We start from the raw sequence: 12,396 nt of genomic DNA, 5'->3' as shown, positions 1-12,396 counted from the left end.
TCCTGTTGCTTACCTCTTCCTTGGGGATCTTTCTTCAGTCACCGTTTTGTTCTCTGTTTCTTGATATTATAGTTTTCCTTCACCCTTACAATAAGCTGCTGCATATGTTGTCCATGTTATAGGGAACTTCCTTTTCTAGCCTTTGTCTTCTTGACTCCTACCTTGTCAATGGAGGCAAGATTCTCACACAGTCTTCTCATGTGGAGTGTACGAACAATTGCTACCCCACAGGCACAAAGGAACAGATAACCAAATGCCTTGAGAAGCCCTAACAAGGGCTGGCAGGCTCATATTTTCATATTGTTCTCTTCTGAAATTCACTTATTTCTGCCTGGGAGCATTACAACTTTGCTTTCCTCGTGTCAAAGTTCAGTCCCATCACTGTACTGTGTTTGTTTCTACCAAGCCCTCCTCTTCTCTCACGAGTGTCCATTCTCAGAAGGTAGTTGGGGGGGGAGAGGGTAGTGAAATGGGCTGATTTGGGGGTTCTGGCAGACTAGACTTCTCTCAAACTTACCTCCATCCTGACTCTTTTTCCTAAACTGTTTGACCTTGGGAGGGTCAATAGTCGAACAATTTTGCCTTCTCATCACCAAGAACGGGGTAATCCTAGCACTTAACCCATAAGGATGCTGTGAGGATGAGTAGGATGGAGATAAAAGTGATTAATAAATTTTGCCTTCTCTCATCACTACGGTAGTGAGTGAATTCTGTAGTCTAACTTTTGTCTCCTCACTTTTTCTCCTGCTTTCATCATAGATTCCCACCTGTCCTAAAACATTTTATTGCATTCCTGGGTTGCCTTCCCAAAGTTGTTATCCTTTTAGCTTTTCTAAAGAGCCCCAGCATGGCCTTTTAGAAATAAACAACTCACCTTATTTCTCATACACAAAGACCCATCTTCCCACCTTAGCTTTTCGTCTTGTCAACCTTACAGGGGAAGGAGGAAAGAACTTTTTCTTCTTTGTAAGAATCCACTCAATGCTGATTTGCCTATGGTTCCATGAACTGAACCTTGACAGTCCAGCAAAGTCTATTGCCTCTAGAATTTCCACATCTACCTTCATCCCAGAGTATTGTCGCCTTTGAGTGGGAAGAAACAATATAAACACACACACATACACACACACACACACACACAAACACAAACACACATTTGTTGTATAAGCTTGTGATCTCTTTATCTGTTTTAGTGGAAGGAATACTGTCACCAACCAAGCCACTTTATATTTTAGCCCCTTTGATTCTATAATATCACCCTCTCGGCTTTATCTTCTTTTCTTTTGTTTGCTTAGACTTCCTTGTCTTTTGTTACTTTCTTCCCATTCTGTATCCAGGGTCTGAAACCCAAGAGGCTCATGAATGTGAATAGGAGAAAATGCTGCTGTCCTAGACTTGCCCTGCCTCTGCTCAGAGCTATGCCCCTCCTCTTCCTCCATTCTGGCTCTTTTGGTCACTGTCTTTTTTTTTTAAACAACTATAAACAGAAACAAATTATGAAGAGTCTGGATGAAGTTACTGACAGCTATTTCACATGGTCCTGGGGTAGAATTTGTTGCCCTGCGAATGATATGTGTAGGCAGGTCGTTCTTCAGGCAGGAATTGTATATTCAGCTGGGGTTTTAAATATACTCCTGTACCCTGCTGGTGAATATTAGTTAATTGGAAAATAGTGGCAATAATAAAGACACGCTTGATTCTTCTTTCATTTTGTACTTGGCAACCCATCATTTCTGTGATACATATTTTACACAATTAGCTTTGCTAGTGAAGATTTGGAATGGAAAGGCACCATTTCAAGTAATCCTTTGACTACTTGGACAAGTATGAATGTATGATTTTTCTTGGTTAGCTTAACTTCATGTATAACTTTGAGATATTTGAAATCCATTACTGCCCTTCATTATGCATAGATGGATTTCTTAACTAGTGAAGGTGAGAGGCACGGGGGAGCTGGGTTTTGAGTTACCATCAGATGACTGTAACCTGACCCCAGGACTCATATGCCTACAATGCCAAAAGTTTCCGAGTGAAATACAACTCACTGTGAATTCTGATTACATTTCTATTCCCTTCCAAAAATACAGAAAGGAAATTAAGTTACGTTTGATTACATTACAAAGATTCAGTCGGTGTCTGGGCAGTCATTGCCATGTCAGAAGTCAAATGCACATATTACACAGGAGTATGTTCTGTGCTGCTGGCCCCTGGCCCTTTTGCTTCAGCTGGACAGTGTGTAAGCATCAGGAGACACTTAAAAGAACACAAACGTACCTATGTCATTTCATTAGGAACAAAACAGTTTTTGTTTATGGGGAACAAGTGGAGAATTAGAACCCTTGAAACTCGAGAACAATTTGTCTCCTCCTCACAGTCATGTTACCAGTTGCAATAGATCAAGTTTCTTAAACTCCCTCCAAGAAACCAAGTGGAAATGGGTGGGGCACAGATGACAAACGGTCAGTTTCACTGGTTCTCAACCTTTCGGGTGTGTAGGCTGCTCGGGAGGGCAATAGAACGCCGAACATTTGAGTTTCTCATGCACGTTTTGTGTACAGATCATCTAGAGTTTGGGTGGAATACAGATTCTTATTAAGTCAGACTGAGCTGGGCTCTGGGGTTCTGCATAGCTCAGGAGCTGATGCTGTGCCCGGTCCAGACATTACATTTGAATATCTGAGCAGTGCAGTAACATGCCACCATTTAAATAACTCTAAATGTTCAAGGTAGTCAGTAGAATTAACAGGCAGTAGTGAAACACTGAAACACAAGGAAATGCCTCACGTTTATATTCTATGCACATTACTAGCTCAAATCGAACTATAAAGTATGGATTTGGGTCTTTGTTTTTCAGTTTTGAAAAGAATTCAGAGTGGTTTTCGTATCTCCCCAGGGAATACCACCTGCAGAACATGTAATTTCCCAATTTTTACTTTAAGATATATTTACCTATACAAGAAAGCTATTAGAAAACACCAGTGTATGGATCTCTGTAGCAGGCTTTCTCTTTGGACCATCAATTAGCTCCCAAATAAAGACACAGTGACTTATTATTAGTTATGAATTCTCTGCCTTATCTTAAGCTTGTCCCACACGCTCTTATAACTTAAATTAGCCTGCTTCTCTTCATCTACATTTTGCCTTGGGGTCTTTTATCTTTCATTCATTCTGTATGTACTCTGTGTCTGGCTGGTTGGCAGCTGCCTGGCTGGCTCGCCCCAGGTGTCTCCCTCTCTTTTTTCCCTCATTCTCTCCCCTCTCCTCTCTTCTCCACTCTCCAGCCTAGATGCTCCACCCCCAAGTTGCTTCCTGTCAGGCATTAGTCACAGCAATCAAAAAGTAACCCACTCAGAGATTCTGATTTGCACTGTTCTGGGGTGCAGCCGAGGTGCTGGATGATTATGTATCATCATTCCTGAAAGCCTCACGGGTGTGGAGACATGTACCATTGTCCATCCGAGTACCTCTTAGAGGGTAAATGTAAAACACAAAATCTCTCTCCCACTCTTTTCCTCCCTCCCTTTCTCTCTTTCTCTCCCTTCCTTTCTCCCTTCCTTCCTCTCTATAGTCTCCCCCGCTGTGTGTGTGTGTGTGTGTGTGTTGGGGTTGGGAGAAATGGGGGTGAATTTACAAGAGTAGAATGAAGGAACCATCATATATTAATGGGGCTAAGTGATAATCTAAGCGTTGACTCAAGGCCAAGAAGAGGCTCTTGGTAGAGAGATTTCCTGGTATTGGCACAGTACAAGAGAAGGAGCCTCCCTTCCCCCTTGTGCTCTTACTGATACTGAAGCAGTACAAAGCTAATACTCTTGCATTCCCCGTGGATGGTCTGGAATCAGAATAGAAACAGATACAGAATGTGAAGATTGCTAGTCCCACTCTTATATTTCCATGTTGGAGCTGTTCAACAGAAGCAGGAGAAAGACAATTTGGCACTTTAGCACAAGATAAACAACATAATTAGAATGGAGTTTGCTGTTCCCCAGATCTCCAAACCAGGGCTGGGGCACCTTCAGTTGGTGCAACATGGTCTACAGAGTTCACATTGAATGTGTTTATGAATTCTCTTGTGAACACACTCTATTTGTTGCACAAAAGCAGCACAAGCAACATCAGTGAGAAAGAGAAACACACGAGCACACACTGCGCCTGCCTCGTACCTCACACTGATTGTGCTCTGGGCCGAGACCTTGTGACCATCATCGCATAGTCTAGCTGACACAATGCAGTGTGAGCCAGGGCCTGAGAACCTGTCTAGACACTTCCTTTCCGCTGTGATGTCATTCTGGAAAAATTAACCCTTGACCCTTTCACAAGGAACACGTATTTCTATATTCATAAGGCTTCAGAAACTAATCCCTTTGTGAGCCAAAAACCAGGAGACACCTGGTGAACAGTAAATATCTAGCCGGTCAGAAACAAAATCTGAACACCTTTATCAGAGTCACCACCCAGTTCAAGTGAACAAAAGGTTCATGGTTTTCTCTTTCTCAAAGAGTTCATTTCTGTTTGTGATCTCTCAGCCAATAGGGGATTTTGGTTACAAATGCTTATCCTTCTATCTACGGCCTGCCTCGCAGCTGTTTAAAGTTCGTATTGGGCACCACCATTATCTCAATTTCAATTTAGCCACGGGATCCCCGTGCCCTGACAGCCAAACTGGAGGCAGTTGGCTTCCCTCTGCTTGTTCCCTGCAGGTACAGCAAGCTCAACAAAAGCAGAGCGATAGTGTCCTGTCATTAAGGAGTGGCTGGAAATGCAACAGCCCCTCCCCAGCCACAAAGGGGCCCTTGTGGGCTTGTTTATCTATAGGCTGCTGAAAACCTAGGAAGTCACTTTGTTTGACTAGAATAAAAAGCTTGAAATGATCTCGAGCACAGATTCTCTTTCATTAAAAAGCAAGATCAAAGGACGGAGGTCTCATCTTCAGATCTCCCATTCCCTTCTCTCATGTCACCGCAGGAAAAAGCATTAAGCAAACTGTATGTAATTATTAACTGATGGATTCCTTACGAAGATTTTCAGCTAGAGCCTGCAGTGTTCTCTTGCTTTGTTCATGCTCTGGCTTCCTCATCAGTCAAGACTAGAAAGCAGTGCTTTGTTTGATGGATGAGGACCTCCAGTAGAAGTATAATTAGAGAGTACATGACTCATATGCATATCTGAGATCGTGCAAGATATTGCAGTCACTCATACATTCTGATGAGAAGGTGACTCGCTAAACACAGAAGTTGAGGCAGAGACTTGCCAAGTAGTGGTTGAGAACAATGGCTTCTAATCCACGTTTCCAAACATCTAGCTGGTGTGCATGTTCTTCAAGTGAGGAATTACTTCATTTGTTTATGCGGGTGCTGGGAGGAAAACTGCTGATGGGAAGGTGTGTGTTCAGAGCAAACGACATCAGCACCACTACAGTGTGTGTGGTGTGTGATGGCGTGTGTCTGTGCAAGGTCTGTGAGTCCATGTATATGGGCACTATGGGACTGTTCGTGTTTATTTATCTATGTGTGTGCAGTGATGGCAGCCTGTGGTTTGTGCAGTAGCCACGCTTCAGTACTCATGGCGTAGGTCTTGACTTTGTAATTTGAGGTTCCTTGACAGATGTGCAGAGTTAAAAATACACACCTTTATTTGACTCAGCAAAATTGGATTACAAAGAAGCTCCAATGGTTTAAAGATAAAACAAATTAAAGATGCCAAAATATCCGATGGTCCCATCTAATCTTCTAGGTTACAAACTAAGCATCATTTCTGATTTGAATTTAGAAACAAAAAATATTAATGGGGATGTAGGACAAGATTGTGGGAGTAGATGCTTGGTCCTGAGACACAGGAGGCTTTTGATTGCAGGTGTAATTAAATAACTGCTTGGAACCCTCAAACTCTAGTGCTAGGACCTCAAATCCATACCACTCATCAACTCGTGGACCAAACATTTCAATGATCCTTCTCAGAATGAGACTGGTGTTTTGTAGTTCTAACTGTACTTACAGGGATTGGAGACTTCGTAAGTTCTGTAGAGCTTCCGAAGGAACCTGTCTCAGCCGGTTATTCTGTAGCATCCTGCCCATTAAAACAAATGAAGAGAGACATTAAAGAAAATTAACAACAGATGACCCTAACATAGCAGCATCAGACACTGCTCCAGGTGCCTTAAGAACATCAGAACATCAATTATAAGTTTTGGGGAGGTTAAATTCCCAAGGGAGTGCAAATAAGAAATCAATAAATCTTAAAAAAACCCTAATTATCAATTAAGCCTAGATCTCCAGTTAAGCTTTTGTTTGAGATACTTCAGTGGGAGACAAAACAGTTAAAGGGTTTAGAGTACTACCCAGTGCAACTAAAAGAGAAAACTTGCACATGGTTGTTGGTTTCTTTTGCAAACCTTCCTTGATGAGTACATGGAATATGAATGGAGTTGAACATGTCCTGAGTAGGGGGTGTAGACACATAACTCCATTTTATCATTTTCATAAGGGTACAAAGAGATTATGTACTGCTTTTGTTAGAGACCAGGTGTGAGTGCTGGGAATTGAACCCAGGTACTCAGGAAGAGTAGCCAGCACTCTTTTATTTTTTGTATATTTTTAAAAATTTCTTTCATGAGTAGATTTAAAATCATCACTATTTCGTACAGCATCCTGAGGCTTCTCTAAGTATTCATCTTTGCTTATGCTTTCTTTTCCTTTTTTTATCTAGTTTATGATCATCAAGGGCTGAGTAAGAACGGATAAGATGAAGTGGGGGTGGGGAGGAGAGTAACTTTTTCAACTTGTTGAAGAGAGAATAGTGACAATTGATGACCTTAATCTCAGATGTTCCTTCTTTTAAGTGCCCTATGTGGAATGTCATCTACCAAGGCTGGATTGTAGGTCAGTACTGGATGAGGGAATGATGGCTCTCTGTGACTTTCCTATAGTTCCTTTGCCTATTTATTACCTTATAGTTTTGGTTTGGTGGCAGGTGGTAGGAGGATGGCCTCTTTTCTTGACTGAAGGACTTATACCAGAAAATGAATTTTTGTCGAGGATAGCCCCATGCAGCATTTCATTGGGTTTAGTATTTTGCAAGACAGAACCAAACAGCTTATTTATCAGGGACAATAATCTTAAATGTTAGAGGTTAGAAATCTCAGTAAGATTCCACATGTAAAAACAACAGTAGCCAGGAAGGCTGATGTCATCTTTGGATTAGTAGTACCTTTCCCTTGTTTTACCATAATCTCCACTCACCAACCTTATGCAAGTCTTGGATCTAAATGAACATGTATGTCCTTTATATTATCTCTGAATCCACTTTTGGACTTCATTAAACAATTGAGAGTTTCTGTGAGGACAGTAACAAATCTACTCTATTTCTGCTGTGGCTTCAACCTCATTGGATCAATATACCTAATGGTATCACAAAGAAGAACTATGGAAAAGTAATTTATAGTAAAATTATTTGTTCTATCAAATGCATGTTACATGTGATGATCTGTGGTAGTTTGAATAAGATCATAGGGATTATAAGTATTAGGAGGTGTGGCCTTGTTGAAGTAGGTGTGGCCTGGTTGGAAGAAGTGTGTTATTGTGGGGGTGGGCTTTGGGGTCTCTTATGCTCAAGGTATGACTAGTTCAGTTCACTTCCTGTTGCCTGTGGATTAAGATGTGGGACTCTGAGTAACTTCTCCAGCACATGTCTGCCTGTGTGCTGCCATGTCCTGCCATGATGACAATGGACTGAACCTCTGAAACTGTAAGCCATTTCATTAAATGTCTTCCTTTATAAGAGTCACTGTAGTCATGGTGTCTCTTCATAGCCATACAACCCTGACTAAGAACAATACCAGGAATCATTTTTAAGGTATTAGATGCTAGATTCTACATTTATATGTTTATTTCTTTTTTTCCTGATACAAGAATCTTCCTGACACAAGACCTCATGTAGCCCATGTTCATTTCAAACTCATTAGCCAAGTGTGACCTTGAACTTCTTTTTTTTTTTTTTTTTTTTTGGTTTTATGAGACAAGGTTTCTCTGTATTGTTTTGGAGGCTGTCGGTCCAGCCAGGCCTCGAACTCACAGAGATCCGCCTGCCTCTGCCTCCTGAGTGATGGGATTTAAGGCATGCGCCACCACCGTCCAGCGTGACCTTGAACTTCTGTCTCCACTTCTCCAGTGCTAGGATGATAGGCATGTACTGCTGTGCCTGGTTTATGAGGTGCTGGGGATAGAATCCAGGGCTTTGTGCATGCTCAGCAACCACTTCACAAGCTGAGCTATATCCTTAGCCCTTGCTTGTACTTTTAATAATAAGGTGCAAGAAAAATAATAATAAAGTTCATACACAACTAGAAACATGCATAGAATCTAGATGGCGACTAGAATAGGAACTAGTGAAGACATGGACAGCAGTGCATTCTCATACTTTTTAAAGGAAGAAGGAAATAACCTTTATTAAAATAAAAATAACAGACCTCAACTAGAATAGGAACTAGTGAAGACATGGACAGCAGTGCATTCTCATACTTTTTAAAGGAAGAAGGAAATAACCTTTATTAAAATAAAAATAACAGACCTCAACTAAATGACAAGTGAAGAACTGTGAAACTCACATGCAGGCATGGGTACCTTCAGGATGAGTCAAACTCATTTTCTATGCCTTAGGACAGGACAATCTTGAAATACCATACTCTGAAAGGCCTCGGAGATTATATGCTTCCATGGGAAATGGGGATGCAAGGTTGATTGGGAAAAATGAGCAGTCACAAAACTGCTTTCTTCAAAGCTGGGCAGTAAACATTGTTAGACATTGGAAGAATGTTTTAAAAGCAACAAGCCACCCCCAATAATAAACCATTGAATAACTGCTACAACATGAGCTGTGTATAGTTGTGTCCCAGTTATTTAAAAGGAGGTAGCATGAAATATGTCCAAAGAAAACTTGGCTAGCTAAATCCAATGTGACCCTTTCTCTTTGCTTCCTATTTTTCTGTTAATTTAATAGTGATTTCACACACACACACACACACACACTGTCTATTTTGTGACTTTTGAAATGATTCTACTAAAGAAATAATACTCTGACATAAGCATGTCATTAGAACTCCTATAATGCTAGCAATAAAGAATACTATCTCAATTAATTATTCAATTTTTTGAATTTTGACAGGATGTATTTAATCCACCTTAGTGTTCTGATAAAAGTACGATACCATGTTGAACTTCTTATAAAACTTCTCAGCAGAGTTGTGCATTGCAGTAGTATTGATTTGCATGTGGTGACAAGGCTGAGTCAGAAGCCAAATGGAATGGTATATTGTTGCCTTTACACTGGGTTATACCCCACATTGTGATCCTTCCAGAACACCGTTGGAGAAGGATGTCCCCACAGACTCCCCAAATTCTCCATAGCAGGCAGAGTCTGCATGCTAAGGGCCATAGCTCTCATGACAAGACAGTTTATTTTTGTGGAATGTTAGTCTCTAAGTCATCAATGACAGTAGTGAACAAAGTTCCCGCAGGGCCTTGCTGCTCTTGAACACTCATGGTTTGGTAGGGACCTAACAAAATTGTAAATCTGAACACTTCTTTCCTTATGTCATTTCCTCAGCACCTAATTATGCTCAGAAAAAAAGCCATCCACATCACACATCTGACAGGACATCTGAGCTGCCTACAATGGGAATCTTTAGACTTTCCTCCAAAACTCTCTTTCAAATGCCGCAGTGTTAACACATTTGAAGCTACCTCTTCACCCCTGGCTTTGTCACCCACATGCCTCTGAGCATATTGTCTTGCAGTCAGCTGGGGTTACAGCTGCCATGTGGGTGCTGAGATTCTGGATCCTCTTTAAGAGTAGCCTGTGCTCTTAACCACTGAACTCTCTCTCTCGCCCCTACAATATAATTTATTTAACAGCATTCAAATATTTTACTGTACATAGCTTGACATGGGAGATCATTTTAATCATCTTATTTAAACTTGAATTTCATGATGCATTTTGGATGGTTCAAATAACTTGCTGGGTTCATTGAAATATAGGCTCATTGTACCCGGTGCTAATACATATAATAAGTAAGTATTAGGGCTGGCAATATGACCCAAAATATTTTTGTTAATAGCACAAATGATTCAATTAGAAGGTAAACCAAACACAGTCATCTAAAAAAATGGTTCTGCTATGAAATTTAATTTTTTATTCGTTTATTTATTTTACATCTCAGCCGCAGCCTCCCCCAGCCCCCTAGAATTTAATTTTTAGTAAGACATTAAATTTAATTAAACTTTTTGAAAAACTACATATATCTTAGACTACTAAAATGCTATTTTCATTAAGCATAAATAAATGCTTTTTTGGAGTTAACGTTTATCTCAATGGAAAAAAAATGAAATCAAGATATTGTTTTGTGGATAAAATTCAGAATGACTTGCAAATTTTACTATTTTCTCTACTTAGATGCTCCAAACCAGAACACATTGAAACAAAATTTGGTGGTGGGTATTAGAGGAAGAAGGTATTTGTGCTGCCTAGTTTTATGTCAAGTGAGAGGAGGGAATTTCAATTAAGAAAATCCCTTCACAGGATTGTAGACAAGCCTGTAGGCCATTTTCTTAATTAGTGATTGATGGGGGAGGGCCTACCTCACTGTGGGTGGTGCCATCCCTGGGCTGGTGGTCGTGGGTTCTATAAGAAAGCAGGCTGCGCAAGCCATGAGGAGCAAGTCAGTAAAGCAGCACCGCTCCATGGCTCCTGCCTCCAGGTTCCTGCTCTGCTTGAGTTCTTACCTTGGCTTCTCTCCGGGGACTGGGATTCAGGATATGTAAGCCAAATAAACCCTTTCCTCGCCAAGTTGCTTTTGGTCATTGTGTTTCAGCACAGAAATAGTAACCCAAACTAAGAAAGTATTCAATTTTACTGAATTTTATGACAACAAATTTGGAAGTTGGGCAAAGAATGCAAAGAAAACTTATGAATAAACATATATTTAAATCATCTCTTTCTTCCACATTCTCTCCCCTGTGTAGAACTCTTTCCCTTCTGTAGAACCTAGGGCCTTAGGTATAGTCGGCAAATGTACTGCTGAGTTACATTCCTAACCCAACATTTCACAATGAACAGCTGTATATTTTAGTAGGCTGTGCACTAGGTTTTCTACATCTTCTCATACACACAAACTTAGTATACTTGAGTTGAGTGGGTCCTACTGGTATATCATAAGGAAACAAATTTCAAAGCAAGTTTGAAGCTGTGATCTCATTACGCTAGCATCACAGTGAATTATTCACCCAGTGACCAAAATCTTTAGACACATGCTCCCCAACTGCATGACATGGAAGAGAGAAACATTCTTGCATGTGTGAATAGGTAAGATGCAAGTAACTTTAGATATAATGCCAGAGAAAGAGAGGAATTGTCACACACAGGTTATGGCCAAGCACACCAAGGTTTAATGACACCAGTGAAGGCAGAGAGGAACTTACATGAGTCACCTCAAAGATCCAAATTGCACCCGATATTTGCACATTATTTAGCTGTCATTTGGCATGAAAATCAGAATGCTCTCCAATAACACTTGGTTTACTTACAGAACTTTAAGACTGTGAAGGCCCGTGAATGCTCCCTTGGGAATATGTGTCAAAGCATTTCCAGCGAGACGTCTGTGGGTTTCAGTAGAGAGGGGAGAGAGGGGAAGAGAGAGAAAAGGAATTAGCATAACTTTCTTCAAGTGGAATCCATTTCACTGTTGAAAAAATGCAATGCGACTATGCTCAAATCACACAGGCAACAGTAAGGGATCTTGTTTTCTTATATTTTGCAAACACTTTCAATTTCCAAAAAGGTGTTGGCAGATGAGGTGCCCAAGAGAAAAATGAAAAAATTACTTTACAATAAATTATTTACTAGCTTATACTACATATGTATCTACAGCTCTTTAGTTTTTTAAACGAAAACTACCACCACATAATAACTTGAAACAAACCTGTCTCATTTTTGTTTTGCATCTTCCATGCATACATGCCTAAGTGAGACTATATAAAAATGCTATATGCAGCTTCTCCATCACCTCCTGAACGGAGGTTGCTTGTTCCCAACCTCCTCTAGTTCTCCTTTCTCGCAGAAGTGGCGGGTGAAACAGTATCACAGAGTCAGATGTGAAGAACATTCCATGAGAAGAACAGAAAGGAGAGAAGTGGGCTGGGGAGAAGGCTCAGTAGGTAAAGTGCTTGACACAGTGTGGGGACCCAAGTTTAATCCCCAGAGGTCACTTAAAGCCAGGTGCAGTAGTGCCCACCTGTAAGGCCAGTAGTTGGGAGACAGAGAACTGAGAAGCCCTGAAGCTTGATCAGTCAACTAATAATAGAGACCCCCCCATCTCAAACAAGGTAACACCAGAGGTTGTTCCCC

General features: G+C 40.8%; 1 protein-coding gene across 1 annotated transcript in view; it reads right to left on the bottom strand.

The window, feature by feature from the left end:
- Lgr5 (leucine rich repeat containing G protein-coupled receptor 5) overlaps window positions 1–12,396 on the bottom strand; it is a 113,867-nt gene that overhangs the window by 38,071 nt on the left and 63,400 nt on the right. The window contains exons 3-4 of the mRNA XM_005081473.4: window positions 11,577–11,648; window positions 5,995–6,066 (exon numbers count right to left, since the gene is read on the bottom strand). Coding sequence (XP_005081530.1) covers window positions 5,995–6,066; window positions 11,577–11,648 — 144 coding nt within the window. The remainder of the gene's footprint in view (window positions 1–5,994; window positions 6,067–11,576; window positions 11,649–12,396) is intronic.

This window comes from Mesocricetus auratus, unplaced genomic scaffold, assembly GCF_017639785.1.
Source record: "Mesocricetus auratus isolate SY011 unplaced genomic scaffold, BCM_Maur_2.0 Super-Scaffold_100011, whole genome shotgun sequence".
Lineage (NCBI taxonomy): Eukaryota > Metazoa > Chordata > Mammalia > Rodentia > Cricetidae > Mesocricetus > Mesocricetus auratus.
This window is presented reverse-complemented; position numbering and strand designations above follow the sequence as displayed.